This window comes from Eretmochelys imbricata, chromosome 20 (genome assembly GCF_965152235.1).
Source record: "Eretmochelys imbricata isolate rEreImb1 chromosome 20, rEreImb1.hap1, whole genome shotgun sequence".
In the NCBI taxonomy this organism is placed as follows: Eukaryota; Metazoa; Chordata; order Testudines; family Cheloniidae; genus Eretmochelys; species Eretmochelys imbricata.
Genome location: NC_135591.1, coordinates 4,572,479 through 4,591,171, shown reverse-complemented (window position 1 = coordinate 4,591,171; position 18,693 = coordinate 4,572,479). Strand labels below are relative to the sequence as shown.

Below are 18,693 nucleotides of genomic sequence, written 5' to 3'. Positions count from 1 at the left end.
GAAGATGCAAAGCATGATTATACCTGCCCTGAGCTATTTGATTTGGAGTTGGAGAGGGCGGCATCCTTGGATCGCATGAGTTTCGCACTGAAGCGGAGTCAGAGAAAACTTGCACGACTGAGACAATTTGCATAATCAGTGCACTATTTTCAGTTATTGCAGTCCTACCACATTCTGTTTCCCCTCCCAGGCGTACCCCAGACATACACTGGTTTGGCTTATCCCATCTCATCCCTGTTCATAAAGTCCCTTCCTCTGATTAAAACTCCCCACCTACCAATGCAATCGAATGGTGCTGGAAATGCTACTCGATTGTTGTCACAAAGTTCAATATCAACCGTCTTGAGTTTGTCTTCTCAATTTCAGAGTCTGATGAATTACTCTGAAGACGGACAGATATTCACAGCCCATTTCTTCTGAATAATGCTGCCTACTGGATGTGGTGTGTTTAAATATCAACTTATTAGTTATTGCATAGACAGTTTTCTGTTGCCTGATCTACTGAAGGTCTATTGATTAGATTACCTGTTTAGGTTCCCCAATTTGCATTCTGTAATTTGATATGTTCTTGTCCCAGGATCAGACCCAACATTTATCAGAGTTACTGCTTTGGGAGCCCAGCAATGACACCATTCGCACGCGGCGGGAAAGACCACCTGCAATTGTAAGAGTTTTATTACTACCATGTAGTAATAAATAAATAAGTAAAACCATCCAAACAAGTAAAGTGAGATAATAGAACACCGTAAGGATGACCTGGACCATGACATGTATATACTCACTCTGTCCTGGGGAGAGTTCTAAGTACTGAGACAGATCCTAGTCTGACCCGGGCATGCCAATGAAGAACTCCAAGGGCTTTACGTAAGGCCAAATGTTGAATAAGCCCCATGTCCTTCATGCATATATATGACTACCTCCTCCCTCTATAATATCTTAACTTCCGTACCCTCATAATGTTGGGGTGTCCTCCTAGAGATTAGTCTATTAATTCGATGAAAGCCATTCACATATACATCAATTGGATTAATGTGGTTACCTGCGGTTAGGCATCTGCTGATATTCCCATCCCAAAATACCCTGAACTGCTACAAACTGCCTTCTTGCAGATACCTGTCGGCAGTTTTCAACACCTGTGATCATTACAAAACAGCAAACAAAGCCTGATGTCATCTTGTGACTTAGCGTTACTATTCGTTCACTTACTTATGCTAACTTATTAAGCAAGTACTCCTGTGCAGGCTGTCAGGCCTTGTACTTATGCTAACTGCTTAAGCTATTCTTACAGGTCTACAGGTTTCTTGCTTTTCTGCAGTCAGTTCCTTACCCCTTTATCTTATTCTTACTTCACTGCTACGTTTCCTGGCATGTTGTACTTCAACAAAGATAAAAAGCAGAAATCCAACAGGTGCTAAGGGTGTTGGGATTTTACCCAAGTGCCCGTTGCTATTTTTGGGTAGCCGTTGATTCGGAATGTCTGTATCTCAAACTAGTTTACACAGTGATCACTCTGTGGGATAATTTGTGCTGTGGGACCATGAAGCCTGTTCTTATTCCAGAACAAACATTGGTTACTTAAAAACACAGTTGAACGGCTCTTGTTAACGTCATGTCAAATGGGAGAAACCAAGATCCAACCTGAACCAAGGTGTCGCTAGCATGCACCTCCGTAGTAATGAAATGTGTTGGCACTGCTCACAAGAACCAGGACGTTTGATAGGTAGGAGGAATTTGTTAGATTCCTGTTATAGGTAGTAAATAAGCTTAGAGAAAATGGCGGGGGTCTCACATCTTGGACGTAAAGAAACAAATGCCTATTCTAGATTTTTTTTACTGAAAATATAAGTACGAAATCTAGAACTGTTTCAGTAACAAATCTCTACCGTGGATGCAGTTATATCGGTATGAACTTGCCTTATATTGATCATAGCTTATTCCCTTTGCTGTATGGGAATAAGTTATAAGTACAAGGCACCACTTAAACTGATATAACTGTGTCCACACTGGTGGGTTGGTACTGCTTAACTATAGTTCATGCATTGTGCAACTTGTGTGTAGGCAAAGCCTGCAAAGGCATATGTCCTATGGTGGTGGGCATATGGTGGCAGTTTGCTGTAAGTAGCTATAACGTGGGACTGAGACTTGGGAGCCCTGGGTTGTGTTCCTGGTTCTGCCACTGGCCTGCTGGGTGACCTTGGGCAAGTTGCTCCACCTCTGTGCCTCCGTTTCCCCATCTGTAATAACGATACTGACCACCTTGGTAAACACTTGGAGATCTACTGATGAGAAGAGCTAGGTATTAATTTATTATTATGGAAGTGCCTAAGACAGACAGTGGTGGGTGCTCATGAGTTACGTTGCCTGAGACCTTTTCTATACTGAGACACATCAACACAGGCGGGAAACTATCGATTTAGAAAGTGTGTTCCAACCACTATGCAGAACCAAATCCAATGGAAACTATACTGAAGAAACGTTGTGTCTAAATTATCTTCCCCCGATCACTCAGAAGCAGGGTTGACCTCGTCTGTTCTGGGAGGCACTTACCATGAATTTGGGCGCCTTTAGGAAGGCGTCTCAGTGGGGTGGCTGATGTCGGGGATCTCCAGAGCTGCAAGCCTCTGTAGCTTGGCGCGAAAGGGCCCTCCTGTATAGCTGGGGATGCGTCATGTATGCTCTCCAGTGGGCCGCATAAACACATTTTGCCAACAGCACGCTTTGTGACCCAATTACAGCTACTTTCCAATGGCCACAATCACATGTGTTTATCACAATAGCTCCCCAAACACACAGGAAGCTGGAAGTTTTAAGGCTATAAATACACAGAGCTGCAAAACAGCATGGTGGTCATATCAATAGGAAACATGTAAACTGGTTATCCGGTCACAATATATTTATAACTCATGTAACGGCCAAACAAGGCTCTGTGGCCCAGTGTGGTACAAATACAACTTTCACAAGGCCAGTCATAACACAAGTATAATGTGTAATATAGACAGGATCTTAGCTGGGGTTTATGTAACAGGGCCAAAGCCTTGTCCATGTTAAAGGTGCAGACTCGGTTACGTGACCTGATGTCAATATGCATCGGTCCAATCCACAGTAGAAACTTCGACCATATTGTAAGTGGTCAGAGAACACTTGGGTTGCGAGGATCTGCTGTAACAGTTTTAAGTGCAGATCTGGCTATTAAAGGGAAACGTGAAGATCGGGTATAATAGAGCAAGGGAGAGAATAAATATATTGAATCTCGTTAGTCATGTATGCTCTGTGTTGGGGTATGTGGGATAAGGGACAAGAATTCTTAAGTGCCCCTTGTAGACTTCTTCAACTGATCTTTTGCTTGATCATGTATATGTCTCTCTGGTTCTCCAAACCCTGAAGATGCCTCCCCCTAGGTCTACTACTGAGAATTTTTCAAAGTATCTTAAGGGAGAAAAACACCCATCGCCTACTGGATTTCAAGTGGCATCAAACTCCCTTCAATCTTCTGAAAATCCCAGCTTATCCAAATCAGGCAGAACAAGGTCTTAAAGCTGAGTCTCCCACATCCAGGTGCGTGTCCTGACCACTGGGCTATTGGCTAGTCAAGGAGAAGGCCTTCATGTTGTTTTCCATGAAAAATTTCAAAAGGTCTCGTTTTTGTCCTGATGCAGAGCAAAAACAAATTCCAAAACCTTCATTTTTTTCATTTTTTTTTTTTTTTTTTTGCAAATGGAATTCTTGCCCTAATCCTGAGCACCCACAATTTCAGCTGGGGTCAAGAGGAGGTCCAGGTATGGAAAAACTGGTCCCAAGTTTGTTCAGGCACACCCACCCCTAACTCACTTGATTCTGCACTTCCAGTTTCTCAGAGCATGTTCTATATTGGTAAAATAATCTTTTTTTCTTTTTCTTTAAACTCTCCAGAGCATTTATTGGTATCCGGTGCCCTCAATGCCAGGTCTCAGCCTTGACCTTCGCCGGAACCAAGAATGAAATGTGTGTTTTCTTGGAAATGGAGCCAAGAATCCGTTTGTAGTTCCAAATCACCTGCATTTCTTCCCATGCCTTCCTCCCCACATGTATCTATTTAACACCAGCCATGGTATGAAAGACAAGACCCAGAAGCATATAGGAAGTAGAGTGACTGAGATTGTCCCTACCATTCGCTCATGATGCTGAAACTACTCCTCCTCGCTGTCTTTGTCCTCTGTGGTAAGTGGGTTTTTGTTTTTTTGAGGCGGTGATGTCTTGCGTTCTGGTGCTAAGAAACTTATTGGTTACCACCCACATTGCAGTAGCATTTAGAGGCCTCAGCCAGGCTAGGGACCTGTTGTGCTTGGCCCTGTACGAACATAGAAAATAAAAATCCCCACCCCAAAGAGGTAGCTGGAGGGGCACATCCAGAATAGGTATTAGCAGGGGCAAATCCACCAAAGTCTAAGCTAGGACTGAAGTCTTCATGGAAATGTGCTTTGCAGTGGCTGGTTTTGTCCCACTGTGCACTGATCTACATGAAAAAATCCTCCATCACCTCAGAAGAGACGCTGTGTCCATTTTGCCTCCAGAAGTTTAATCTCTTCCCTAGTCCCCCTGGGCCTCACAGGTTTCAAAGTTGCTCTGCTCCCAACATTTGCCATTGGGGCCCTTCAGACTTTCAAGAGGTCCACACGCAATGTGTATCCAGTTCTCCTGGAAAAATGGCCCCCCACTGTGGATGCCAAGTAAGGTTGAACATCTGCCCCTTATCATTAAAGCTGGGATGCCTGGCACTCAGAGCGCTTCATTTCCCTTCTCAAATTCTATCTCTGAGGAGTTGGAGCAGGAAAATGTTCTCGGCAAGAAAGGGAGTAAAAAAAAGTCTAGATTCCCATCCTGTGATGGAAACAGCAGAGAGGCGATGGGATTTGGGGTTCCTCCTGCAATACGCAGAGGCTATTCCAGATGTTGTTCCTTCTTTACTCCTGAAGGACACTGCTTGGAAGAGTCGCTGGAAGACAATGGGCGCGTTGTCGGAGGGAGCAATGCACAGCGTGGTGCATGGCCATGGCAGGTGGGTACAATGTCTACTTCTAAGTCCCTTCTCCATCTAACTCTCCTCCCAGTAATGACCCAAGGAGGGTGCGCAGAGATAGGATGGCATACAGAATACCTGTGAGTGCAGATTAGCTGCTCCCAAGGGGGATTTGCCTTTGCCAGTTCTAAAGCCCCAGCTGGTGGGGGAAGAGAGGGGTGTGCCTGTCTGGGATGATGGGCACCTGAAGTGGGCATCTCTATTCTTTGCTGTTACTGCCTTGGCATAAGGCCACGTTGCCAGTTTAGCTTTGTGAAGCATGCCTCTGTGCGGACCCCAGCCCTGACCAGTCAGTCCTTAGCTTCTTGTTTGGTGGTAGTGGTTTTTTTGTTTCACTAGGTAGTGTCTGGAGCCCCAGCCAACCAGCTACTTCAGCCCCACTATCTATAGGGCACACCCTGCACAGACCAAGTCCATAAACCATGGCCCAATGCTCGAACCAGCTAATGTGATGTGCCTGGTGCATATAGAAGCAAGACTGTTTCTTCATGCATCTGATGCACGTTCACTTTGGGCTGGTGAGAGGTTGTTGCTCCTTTGTGTGAGAGATTTCCTCTTTAAAATGCAGCTCTTCTCTTCCACCATGAGAACATCAGAATGGCCATGCTGTGCCAAACCAATGGTCCATCTGGCCAGGTATCCTGTCTGCTGACAAAAAGAAAAGGAGAACCTGTGGCACCTTAGAGACTAACCAATTTATTTGAGCATAAGCTTTCGTGTAAGCTCATCTTAAGTGATCGCTCTCCTTACAGTGTGTATGATAACACCCATTTTTTCATGTTCTATCATACATACTGTAACGAGAGTGATTACTTAAGATGAGCTTACACGAAAGCTTATGCTCAAATAAATTGGTTCTCATCTTAAGTGATCGCTCTCCTTACAATGTGTTTGATAACACCCATTTTTTCATGTTCTGTGTGTATATAAATCTCCTCACTGTATTTTCCACTGAATGCATCCGATGAAGTGAGCTGTAGCTCACGAAAGCTTATGCTCAAATAAACTGGTTAGTCTCTAAGGTGCCACAAGTCCTCCTTTTCTTTTTGCGAATACAGACTGACACGGCTGCTGCTCTGAAACCTGTCTTCTGACAGTAGCCAATGCCAGATGCTTCAAGAGGAATGAACAGAATGGCAATTGAGTGATCCAGTCCCACCATCTGGCAGTGAGACTGAGCGGAAACCCAGAACATGGGGTTGCATCCCTGACCATCTTGGCTAATATCCTCCATGACTTTATCTAATTCTTTCTTAAATCCAGTTATAGTTTTGGTCTGTACAACATCCCCGGCAATGAGTTCCACAGGTTGACTGTGCGTTGTGTGAAGAAGTGCTTCCTTTTGTTTGTTTTTAAGCCTGCCAGCTATTTATTTCATTGGGTGACCCCCAAGTTCTTGTGTTATGTGAAGGGGTAAAAAACACTTTCACTTTCTCCACACCAGTCATGATTTTACAGACCTCTATCATATCACCCCTTAGTCATCTCTTGTCTAAGATGAACAGTCCTAGTCTTTCTATTCCTTCTCATGTGGAAGCTGTTCCATACCCCTAATCATTTTTGGTACCCCTTCTCTGGACCTTTTCCATTTTGAATGTATCTTTTTTTGAGATGGGGCAACCAGAACTGCACACGATATTCAAGGTGTGGATGTGTACCATGCATTTATATAGCGGCATTATGATATTTGCTGTCTTATTCTCTCTCTCTTTCCCTTTCGTCACCCCAAATCTAGATTTCCCTCCAGTATAACTCTGGTGGACAATGGTATCACACCTGCGGTGGGACGTTGGTGAGGCAGAACTGGGTGATGACTGCAGCTCACTGCGTGGACAGGTAATGGAGGCCCCAGTGGTTGGTTTATCTACCCATTAAAGAGACTTTTTAATCAGATGCGGGTCAGGGTCTAAAGCAGGAGCGGGCACTGGCAATGCACCAAGCAAGGAGGGGAGTTGCTCTCTGAAGCAAAGGAGAAGATGGGGGGGGTGCTTTTAGCAGAGGATGAGTTGGGCTCCCCCTTCTCTTAACCCTTGAGCGGGACGTCTGTTGTATGCCTGCAGCTTTCTTGTCCACCCATGAGGATGCACGACAGGCAGCCATTGCTTGAGCGTGTATGATGGCCAACACACTGGGGATTAAACCAGAGTCCTCCAGAACTGAAAGCAGGAACTCCTACAGCTTGAGTGAAAGACTCAAGGCTCTGTAGCTAGGGGCTGTAACAACTCCTACCTCTGGGGATCAGCACAGAGGGGGGAACCTGTACCCATAGGTGGCTGGTGAAAATACTGGGGTGGGGGGGAAGGTGAGCCTGCCCGCCCCACTCTCACCCCGCCATGGCGGAGCCTGTCCCGCAGGGCTGGGCCCGGCTCCCCGCTCTGACCCATTGGCTTTCAATCCTCACAAATTCAGAGCCCACCCCAGCATCACATGAGGCGTGGGTTCACACGCAGGTGGGGCCGTCCCCCCACAACATCCGTCCCCTTTCCTGGCCCTGGCGCCGTTGGATGCAAGGTCTCAGGATTCCCCCTGCCTTTGGGACTCCCTTTCTCCCCCACAATCACCTCAGGATCCCCTTTCCCATTCCCAGGGAGCGCTGCTCAGGAGCCAGCAATCCCTGATGGGACTGAGGAATCTAGCTCCACTTGCTGGGCAGGCAAGTGTGTAGGCAGGGCCCTCCCCCTGTGATTCCTTTGCCTGGCATGGCTGGACAGAGAAATTTCGGCAATGCGGGGGGGGGGCCTAAGCCTCCTCTAGCCCTAGCCAGTGCCTGTCTATGCCTGTAGCACACAATGACACAGCGTGTTATATACGCACCCTCCTGTGTATAATTCTGCTCATTCCAAGTAGCATCTGAAACTACCAACAATGCAGTGTTGTTAGTCTTGAACATGTCAGATCCAAACATGACTTAAGTAGCTCATCCTCCTTCTTGGTGGGGCCTAGGTGTGCCAAAACACACACTTCCTCTCTTTCTCACCCCACCGCAGGGCAGAGTCCAACCACTGAATGTTTCCGGGGCGGGTGCTAGTTACAGCTGGCTGAAAAATGCTAATTATTTTCCCAATCAATGTATACCGTTCTTCCCCCTCCCCTCCCCCCGCCCTGTATTTTGTCAGAATTTCCCACATTTTCAGTGAAAATTCTTGGGTTTTCACTGCGGAAACCTTGTTCACCTCAAATTTTAGTTTTCGGCACACACAAAAAAAGCCACCTTTCATCCAAAGGGATATTGGGGAAGACTTTGACTCCTAAGGCTAGTGAAGCCTGAGCCCCAGCAAGTCAAACACCAGCCTTGGTGACCCCATGAAAATTGGGTTGTCTCTCACAGTTTGAGAACTGCTGGACTAGATGACCTCTTAAACTGGACATTTTTGTGATTTTTCTGAGATTATGTTTCAATGGAAAAATTTCAGCCAGCTCTAGAGTTAGGCAGAAACCTGTCCATTGTGCAGTTTATTTCACTAATTGCCCATTATAGGGTTTCTTGAATTTTCCTCTGGAGCAGCTGGGCTCTGGCTTCTCGGACAGGACTTTGTTCCTTTTTATCATGCGGCTATTTAATAATTCAAGGCCCAGTCCTGAGGCCTGTACTCAACCTTCAGTGAATTCCTGGAACTGATCCAGTATGGCGATTCTTATGTGATTCCTACTCGGGGAAAGGATGGACAAGTGGCTAAGGCACTAGTCTAGGACTTGGGAGATCAGGGTTTGGTTCCCTGCTCTGCCACAGACTTCTTGTGTGACGTTAGGCAAATCATTTAGCCTCTTTAGGTCTCTGTTCCCCATCTGTAAAATGGGGTCAGTAATAGTTGCCTACCCCCCCACCCCAGAGATGTTGCAAGGATAAAGATTGTGAAGATCTGGTAAGAAAGAGCTTTAGATGAGTTAGTTATTAACATTATGTTCAGCACCCTTCCCCTCAGAAGTAGAGAAAGGGGGGACTGGCTCATATTCCAATCGCATCACGATGCCGTCAGGACTTGGGGGCGAAGGGGGATTGATGCCAAGTTGGCACCTTACAACACATCACAGCTTGTTCCTCTTCTCCACAGATCCTTGACTTTCCGGGTGGTTGCCGGAGAGTACAACCTGTATATGAACGATGGCACGGAGCAGTATTTGAGCGTGCGGAGTAAGGTCATCCATCCTCGTTGGAACAGCAACTCTGCTGCTGCTGGGTAAGGCACCTCCTGTTTCACACCTGCATGGCTTCGGATAAGGGATAATTTCACATGAAGGGTCACAAAGTCCGAGCTCCTTACACGCTGGAGAAATAAGAATGCCCTGCACTCGCCACTCCCTTCGTCTGAGCTACTCAGTGACGTACAGCCTGAGTTGGCCCCCAGTATAGACAGTTTTCAGAACCCTTGGGTGGAACCAGAACCCAAATGGATATCTTGGAGAAGGTCCCACTCAATAGTGTTCTTCGCTGGTACGACAGATCGGTTCAGACCACAGCCGGATGGTCCAGGGCCTAAGGAGGTAGAGTTGCACAGGCAGAACAAACAGTGTTTGGAAATGAGGAAAGCAGACTCCAGTTTGGCCAGTGTCTTCCTACAGCTCTAATGGGTACCGGGGTAGCACTTGGGCCTGCATACTTTTTCCATACAGACTGTCCTGGGTAACCACCAGGATCCTCCAGCCGACTAGCTCAGGAATGGGCAAACTTTTTGACGAGAGGGCCGCATCTGAATATGGAAATTGTATGGCGGGCCATGAATGCTCATGAAATTGAAGGTTGGGGTGCAGGAGGGGGTGAGGGCTCCGGCTGGGGGTGTGGGCTCTGGGGTGGGGCCAGAAATGAGGAGTTCAGGGTGCGGGAGGGGGCTCTGGGCTGGGGCAAGGGGTTGGGGTGCGGGGGGGGAGGGGGGGAGGCCTTCAGCTGGAGGTGTGAGCTCTGGGGTGCAGGAGGGTGGGACTGAGGGGTTTGGAAGAAGGGAGGGGATCAGGGCTGGAGCAGGGGGTTGGGGCTCTGGAGGGGTCAGGGCGGCACTTACGTCAAGCAGCTCCCAGAAGCAGCGGCATGTCCCCCCTCCAGCTCCTATGCGGAGGTGCGGCCAGGCGGCTCTGCATCTGCCCATCCACAGGCATCACCCCTGCAGCTCCCATTGGTCGTGGTTGCCGGCCAATGGGAGCTGTGGGGGCAGCTCTTGGAGCGGGGGCAGCGTGCGGAGCCCCCTGGCTGCCCCATGTGTAGGAGCTGGAAGGGGGACACGCTGCTGCTTCTGGGAGCTGCACAGAGCCATGGCACACGTGGAGTGGGGCAAGCCCCGGAACCTGCTCCCTAGCAGAAGTTTGAGGGCTGGATTAAAAAGTCTGAAGGGCCGGATTCGGCCCCCAGGCCATAGTTTGCCCACCTCTGGACTAGCTGCTGGGGAGCTGGGTTTCTGGTGGTACTGGGTGCTTCTGCGTTGGGCTGGCAGTGGGCTCAGGTATTTTTCTACCTTATCAAGCATCTGCTTAATAATACAAGGCCCAGTGCTGGGTCCTCGTCCAGTCCTCTGTGCTGTCCTTCGGTGGGAATGTGCCTGAGAGTGCTGACTTCTGAGTCATAGAATCATAGAATATCAGGGTTGGAAGGGACCCCAGAAGGTCATCTAGTCCAACCCCCTGCTCGAAGCAGGACCAATTCCCAGTTAAATCATCCCAGCCAGGGCTTTGTCAAGCCTGACCTTAAAAACCTCTAAGGAAGGAGATTCTACCACCTCCCTAGGTAACGCATTCCAGTGTTTCACCACCCTCCTAGTGAAAAAGTTTTTCCTAATATCCAATGTAAACCTCCCCCACTGCAACTTGAGACCATTACTCCTCGTTCTGTCATCTGCCACCACTGAGAACAGTCTAGAGCCATCCTCTTTGGAACCCCCTTTCAGGTAGTTGAAAGCAGCTATCAAATCCCCCCTCATTCTTCTCTTCTGCAGGCTAAACAATCCCAGCTCCCTCAGCCTCTCCTCATAAGTCATGTGTTCTAGACCCCTAATCATTTTTGTTGCCCTTTGCTGGACTCTCTCCAATTTATCCACATCCTTCTTGTAGTGTGGGGCCCAAAACTGGACACCGTACTCCAGATGAGGCCTCACCAATGTCGAATAGAGGGGAACGATCACATCCCTCGATCTGCTCGCTATGCCCCTACTTATACATCCCAAAATGCCATTGGCCTTCTTGGCAACAAGGGCACACTGCTGACTCATATCCAGCTTCTCGTCCACTGTCACCCCTAGGTCCTTTTCCGCAGAACTGCTGCTTAGCCATTCGGTCCCTAGTCTGTAGCGGTGCATTGGATTCTTCCATCCTAAGTGCAGGACCCTGCACTTATCCTTATTGAACCTCATCAGATTTCTTTTGGCCCAATCCTCCAATTTGTCTAGGTCCTTCTGTATCCTATCCCTCCCCTCCAGCGTATCTACCACTCCTCCCAGTTTAGTATCATCCGCAAATTTGCTGAGAGTGCAATCCACACCATCCTCCAGATCATTTATGAAGATATTGAACAAAACCGGCCCCAGGACCGACCCTTGGGGCACTCCACTTGACACCGGCTGCCAACTAGACATGGAGCCATTGATCACTACCCGTTGAGCCCGACAATCTAGCCAGCTTTCTACCCACCTTATAGTGCATTCATCCAGCCCACACTTCCTTAACTTGCTGACAAGAATACTGTGGGAGACCGTGTCAAAAGCTTTGCTAAAGTCAAGAAACAATACATCCACTGCTTTCCCTTCATCCACAGAACCAGTAATCTCATCATAGAAGGCGATTAGATTAGTCAGGCATGACCTTCCCTTGGTGAATCCATGCTGGCTGTTCCTGATCACTTTCCTCTCATGCAAGTGCTTCAGGATTGATTCTTTGAGGACCTGCTCCATGATTTTTCCAGGGACTGAGGTGAGGCTGACTGGCCTGTAGTTCCCAGGATCCTCCTTCTTCCCTTTTTTAAAGATTGGCACTACATTAGCCTTTTTCCAGTCATCTGGGACTTCCCCCGTTCGCCACGAGTTTTCAAAGATAATGGCCAATGGCTCTGCAATCACAGCCGCCAATTCCTTCAGCACTCTCGGATGCAACTCGTCCGGCCCCATGGACTTGTGCACGTCCAGCTTTTCTAAATAGTCCCTAACCACCTCTATCTCCACAGAGGGCTGGCCATCTCTTCCCCATTTTGTGATGCCCAGCGCAGCAGACTGGGAGCTGACCTTGTTAGTGAAAACAGAGGCAAAAAAAGCATTGAGCACATTAGCTTTTTCCACATCCTCTGTCACTAGGTTGCCTCCCTCATTCAGTAAGGGGCCCACACCTTCCTTGGCTTTCTTCTTGTTGCCAACATACCTGAAGAAACCCTTCTTGTTACTCTTGACATCTCTTGCTAGCTGCAGCTCCAGGTGCGATTTGGCCCTCCTGATATGATTCCTACATGCCCGAGCAATATTTTTATACTCTTCCCTGGTCATATGTCCAACCTTCCACTTCTTGTAAGCTTCTTTTTTATGTTTAAGATCCGCTAGGATTTCACCGTTAAGCCAAGCTGGTCGCCTGCCATATTTACTATTCTTTCGACTCATTGGGATGGTTTGTCCCTGTAACCTCAACAGGGATTCCTTGAAATACAGCCAGTCCCTTCTTCTGTGCCTTCTTTAGGGGACATTAGGGCTCGGTTGCTCAAAAGAATGAAGAGTTCAGTGCTTAGTTCCAATCGGCTTTCAATCAGGGGTCAGCAACATGCCCATGGTAAAAATTTTGTGATCCATGGTAATTTTTCAAAAAATTGAATGACATAACCCCCCCCCCCTCCACCCCCAGTGTCCATCACCAAGTACGGTCATTTTGTCAAGTGACCGTCACACAACACGGTGGTCCCACCCCCTGCTTTCAATTGATTGGGGCTCCTTTGAAAGCCCCAGCCTCGGTTTTACCATCGGCGACAGCGGGGGTCACTTAAATGCAACCCCTTTGCCTGTGAAAGGCCGTTTGATGCGGTTTCCTTTGTTCTTCTGCAGCTACGACATCGCTCTGCTCCGTCTCTCCCAGAGCGCATCTCTGAACAGCTACGTGCAGCTGGCCGCACTGCCCAGTTCAGGCCAGATTCTGCCAAACAACAATCCTTGCTACATCTCTGGCTGGGGCTTGACCCAAAGTAAGTGCCGGAATTCAGGAACGTTCCAGAGGGGGCATGGGATGGCCCAGTGATTGAGGGCACAGACTTGGAGGTGGGTGAGGCATGGATGTGACTAGCATCCCCACTTTGCCCCACACTTCCTGAGAGTTTGAACAAACCCCGGACCGTTCTGTGCCTCAGTTTTCCCCTGTATAAAACAGTGGTGATCGCTCAGACTTGTTGCGACCCATGGCTTTGTTAACCGTTTGCAAAGCCCTTTAAAACCCTCCCATTAAATGTGTAATAGAAGAGCCAACGTATCACTTGTTACACAAGACCTGTGGGAAATTCCGGCCCTATTGGGAGTTTTGCCATTCGACGGGACCAGGATTATACCCTGGTCTGTAGTTTGGTGCATAAGATCTAAACCGTGTTTGCTCCCCCTCCAGAGGGAGCTTGGCCTCACTTCATTCCTCCTGGACAGTGGCGCAGCTAAGGGGAGGAGCGGCCGCGGCCGCTCCCGCACTGAGCAGAAGTGGCGCCTTGTCCATGTCTTGCCGCCTTTTTAAATTTTCCCCTGTTGAGGGAACAGGGGGGAGAGATCCAAAAAGAAAAAGGCACCTGCCTCAGCACTTTTACTCACCCGGCGGCGCTCCGGGTCTTCGGCGGCGGGACCTTCACTCACTCCAGGTCTTCGGCGGCACCTCCGGAGCGAGTGAGGGCCGGCTGCTGGAGCGCTGCTGGGTGAGTAAAAGCGCCGCAGTGGGTGGGCGGTGCCTTTTTTCTTTTGGATCGCTCCCCCCTGTTCCCTCCACCTGGCTACACGGCTGCCCCTGGATGGTTTTGCAACACGACCTGACATGCAAGACCATGCCGTTCCCGGCCACACCAGCTAAGTGAGGAGACGCTACGGAGGAACATCAGAGCTGCAGTCAGCTGCCCTTTGGAGATCTGCTCACTGATTCACACGAGCCCTGAGAACGCCTCGGGGAAATGTGGGGTCATCCGGCACTCTCCCTTTGGTGTAGTGGCCAGCACCAGTGCAGCCTTTAGAAGCTCCCTTTTTTTTCCAGAAAATGCGCTAGATTAAACAAATTTACGAACTGCTGGGCCTCGTTCTGATCTTAACACTGGGCGTAACTCTGTTGAAGTTGTAATTTACGCTCATAAAAATGAGCTCAGAATCAGGCCCAGTCAATGACCTATAATTTGGGGATCCCGAGATGTGCCCGTAACAGTCCAGACTGACTCCAATCCCTTGCTTTCGAGCGTATTGAAAGCAAATTCCCAGCCAAGTTTTATGGCCGTAACTCCATAACAGGGGAGAGATTAGCATAGCAAAGCTCATATATTGGATAAGAAGTTGGCCAACGAGTAAGAAAATATAAAAGAATTCTAGATCCTGAAGTTGGTTGTGTTTGATCCTGCAGCTTAGAACTTCACCCCAGGTGTCTGGGGAAAAACGGGCCATTTTCCTTTTAAACTAACCCCAGGTCTCTGATGTGTTTTGCGCAGCTAATGGGCAGCAGGCTCAAATCCTGCAGCAAGCTTCGCTTCCCATCGTGTCCTACAGTATCTGCTCCAGCTCCAGTTACTGGGGCTCCACGGTCAAGGACACCATGGTGTGTGCTGGAGGTGATGGTGTGCGCTCTGGGTGCCAGGTAACTGCCGAGCGAGTGAACCAAGCAAGAGCATTGCCAGGATCTCAGCCGCTCTTGTCGCCTCCTTGGACGGGGGTTTTCTATAGAAGGTTTACACTTGGGTATTGTTCCGAATTGTGGTCCAGTGGCACCTGGGTTTTGTTCCTGGCTCTGCTACCTACCTGCTGTGTGATCTCAGTCTGGTCATTTCCCCTCTCTGTGTCGCCCATCAGTCAATTCCTTACCAAAGCACTTTCAGATGAATAGCCCTTTAGAAGGGCTCTCCACCTCCTGGAAGGGAGATGCTGCGTAGGGGTTAAGCTTGGGTATTGTATGTTATTTGGGTTGGTGGGTCGAAGCTGGAGATCATACGCTCACAATGTCCACTTGGCTGTGTTCCCTTCCCAGGGGGTTAGGGCTGAAAAAAATGATTTTCCAAGGGACCGCTCGCTTTTCCATTCTCTTCTCCTGTGCTGACTTTCCAGCTGGACCTTCTGTCTTTGGAAGTCAGGCTGCCGTTGGTGCTTCGCCAGCTGCTGCGTTAGTTTGCCGTAACCCCTTACGAGGCTATGAATGGTAGATTTGCTGGCTGCAGTGCTGCAAGTCTGGCCACCACCTTGATCAACACTCTGGGAAGTGAACGGGGAACCTCCAGAACTAAAGGGATAGGGTGCTGCAGCAGACGCTGAAGAGCCAGCCTGTGACAGCTGGGGATAGAACAGACTCGTATCCTCTGTGGACGGGCACAAAGGGAGACACCACACTCGCCCGGGGCTTTTATAAGTGCTGATAGGAAATGAATTCACCGGACATTGCCCTATATATTGTGGGAAGAGGAGTTGTATGGACCAGTGGATGGCCCAGGAGGAGTTGTCATAAGAGCAGCCATACTGAGTCAGACCAAGGGTACATCTAGCCCACTATCCTGCCTTCTAATGGTGACCAATGCCAGATGCTTCAGCAGGAACAGAACAGGCAATCGAGTGATCCATCCCGTGTCATCCACTCCCAGCTTCTGGCAGTCAAAGGCTAGGGCCACCCGGAGCAATGGGGTTGCATCCCTGACTATCTTGGCTAATAGCCATCGATAGATCTATCCTCCATGAACTTAGCTAGTTCTTTTATGAACCCTGTTACAGTTTTGGCCTTCCCAACATCCCCTGGCAATGAGTTCCACAGGTCAGGATGCCTGTATTCTAATGCTGGCTATTCTGTTCAGTCACCTCACTCAGAGATAGTCTACTTCACTGGGGAAGGGGAGACGTGGAGTCTTGAAGGCACTTTGAGGTTGTCTGTTGGAAAGTGCTAAGAAAGCCAAACATTGCTGTTCGTTGCAATATGTGCCAAGTTTAGTTGCCCTTTGGCTTTGCTCTGCAGGGTGATTCTGGGGGCCCTCTGAACTGCCTGGTGAATGGCAAGTACTACGTCTGTGGAGTGACCAGTTTTGTTTCCTCCTTGGGCTGTAACGTCTACCGGAAGCCCACGGTGTTCACCAGGGTGTCTGCCTACATTTCCTGGATCAATAGCGTAAGTTGGCTTTGCACGGAAGGGAAGCTGCACTGAGGAAACACCCCACTGCAGACAAAGGCCTCTTGCTTGTAGTAGTTTTGTTCTAATTATATCAGCTGTTCTGAGCCAGCTGCAGGACACGTGTCTCTTAAATGCAGCCTCTGCAGTCATGCCGAAGAGCGTGGCTAGAAACCCTCCCCATGCATGGTGGCTGCAGCATGGGAGCGGGCGGATAGATGACAGTAAGCATGTGTTTTTTTCCAAACCGATCTCTTCTATGAGGCTGAACTTGCCAAGAGCTATTCTCCTAAGGACATTGCTTCAGGGGATCTCTGTGGGATTGATTGCCATTCAGCATTCTTCCACTCGGGATTCAGTTTGCAGTATTATCATCCCTACGGAATTGCTATCATTTACGTTCAGGTGTTTCCATCTGGGTGTTGGTTACCAGATCTGATCATTACCCTGCATGAAAGTATAATCTCACCTTAATGCAAAGGGATCCTAACCATGTCTTCTGTCAATTCTCCCCCATGTGATGTTCTTACACGCACACACCCGCTAGCATTGATGGAAAACAGCAAGGAAGGGAGAAAGTTAGGAAGCAACTTGATCACGGTCTAGACATCTTTACATAGGAAGATCATATCTGAGGCTGGAGGATTCTTTAATCTAGCAGACAAAGGCATAACGAAATCTGTTTCAACTGTTTGAACTAGGAAGCAAGAATCACTGAACGAGATTCTTTCTGGCCTGGGTTATGCAGGAGGTCCGACAAGAATGTGGTTCTCAACCTATTTACCATTGTGGGTCGCATCCAATACTACCTGTATGGCCCTGAAGATGTCATCTGGACTGGAGCGCTGTGCTGATTGGGCCACAGGTTGAAAACCACTGGCATGAGATGATCACAGTGGTCCCTTAAAAATCTATGAATCTGAGGTCATGCAATGCCAGAGAAATACTTCTTTCTGGCCTTGGAATCTATGAATCAAAATGGACCATTGTGTTCATCTAGTCTGACCTGCTGGATAACACAGGCCATAGAACCTTCCCAGAATAATTCCTAAGACTGGATGTTTTCCTAATAGATCTGCCTTGATTTAAAAATTGTCAATGATGGAGAATCCACCATGACCCTTGGTAAATTGTTCCAATAGCTAATTACCCTCCATCATAAATTTACACCTTATTTCCGGTCTGAATTTGTTTAGTTTCAACTTCCAGCCATGGGATCTACGTTGAACCGTTAGAGTTGGGAGTTTCACTTCTCTGAACCCTCTCCAGTGTATGGTTTGGATCGTGTCTATCAGAAGTATCACACAGGCTTTATGAGATAAATAATATAGTTATGGAATTAAATAGCTGATCGTTAAAGAAATATATCATACCAAAAATACAGTATATAATAGGGGAAGCTGAGCAGGAAGCATTTGCAAGGGAGAAAATAACTTGAGTAAGATGAAGGCCCATTTTTAACTGTGAGGGTGATAAATCATTGGAATAAAATGCCAAGAGAAGTGGTGGATGCTCCATCCCTTGATGCCTTCACATCAAGACTGAATGCCTTTCTGGTAAATTGTGCTTTAGCCAAACACAAGTTGAGCTCAATGTCAGGGTAACGGTGAGATTCTAAAGCCTGTGTTATACAGGAGGTCAGACTAAATGATCTCATGGTCTTTCTGGCCTTGAAGTCCATCAGAAGAGATGAAAAGTTGCAGAGGCAGTGAGATTAATGGCAGCTGTTCCAGCCGGTCTGTGCCAATTCCCAGTTCTGCACGTAAGAATGTATGTGCTGGAACCTTTTATCAGGAGCTGAAGTTTTAGTGTTGGCCACCTGGAGCCTTTCCGGCTTAAAGATTTAATAATGTATAAATTTCATTCACGCTTCCATGCCTTCAATTGATGCCACTCTGTTGAAAACACTTGAGAAACAGCCTGATTTGAATTTTTTTTCCTCCTTTCAGATAATTAACTGAACAGGCTGAGAGGATAGACTCAAGGTCAAAGAACAATCCCTTTTCCTAATCGGAATACACTCTCACGCTGTCCGTCTTCATCTTCTCTACTGCCCATTTGCTCAATTATCCCATTTGCTCTGCAGCATTATACCTGTAACTCTAGTGCCAATAAACCTATGTTAAAATTACTCTCTTCTCTGTTCAGTAGTGACGAAACCACATACGAAGTCCCTTTCTTCTCCAGTCCCCAGTGAGGGTTCCTTTGGACATGCATGATGGAACGTTTTCCCCTCCTGTACCTGACACCAACATTATGGCAAAGATTAGTGTAGTGTGTTGGTTTGTGTTGTGGCAGTGATGCCTCCTTTGAACGGTCCCCGCACCCTGAAGTGGTTTGATTTGAAGCATTAAGGACGTTCAACAGTGATA

The 18,693-nt window shown here is 48.0% G+C and overlaps 1 protein-coding gene across 1 annotated transcript; it reads left to right on the top strand.

The window, feature by feature from the left end:
* Positions 1–3,612: 3,612 nt before the first annotated feature.
* CELA1 (chymotrypsin like elastase 1) lies at positions 3,613–18,282 on the top strand. Its single transcript, XM_077838893.1, has 8 exons — positions 3,613–4,197; positions 4,953–5,035; positions 6,792–6,892; positions 9,109–9,234; positions 13,057–13,193; positions 14,670–14,815; positions 16,172–16,321; positions 18,271–18,282. Exons 1-8 carry the CDS (start codon positions 4,155–4,157, stop codon positions 18,280–18,282), a joined length of 798 nt encoding a protein of 265 aa, XP_077695019.1. The 5' UTR covers positions 3,613–4,154.
* The last annotated feature ends 411 nt before the right edge of the window (positions 18,283–18,693 follow it).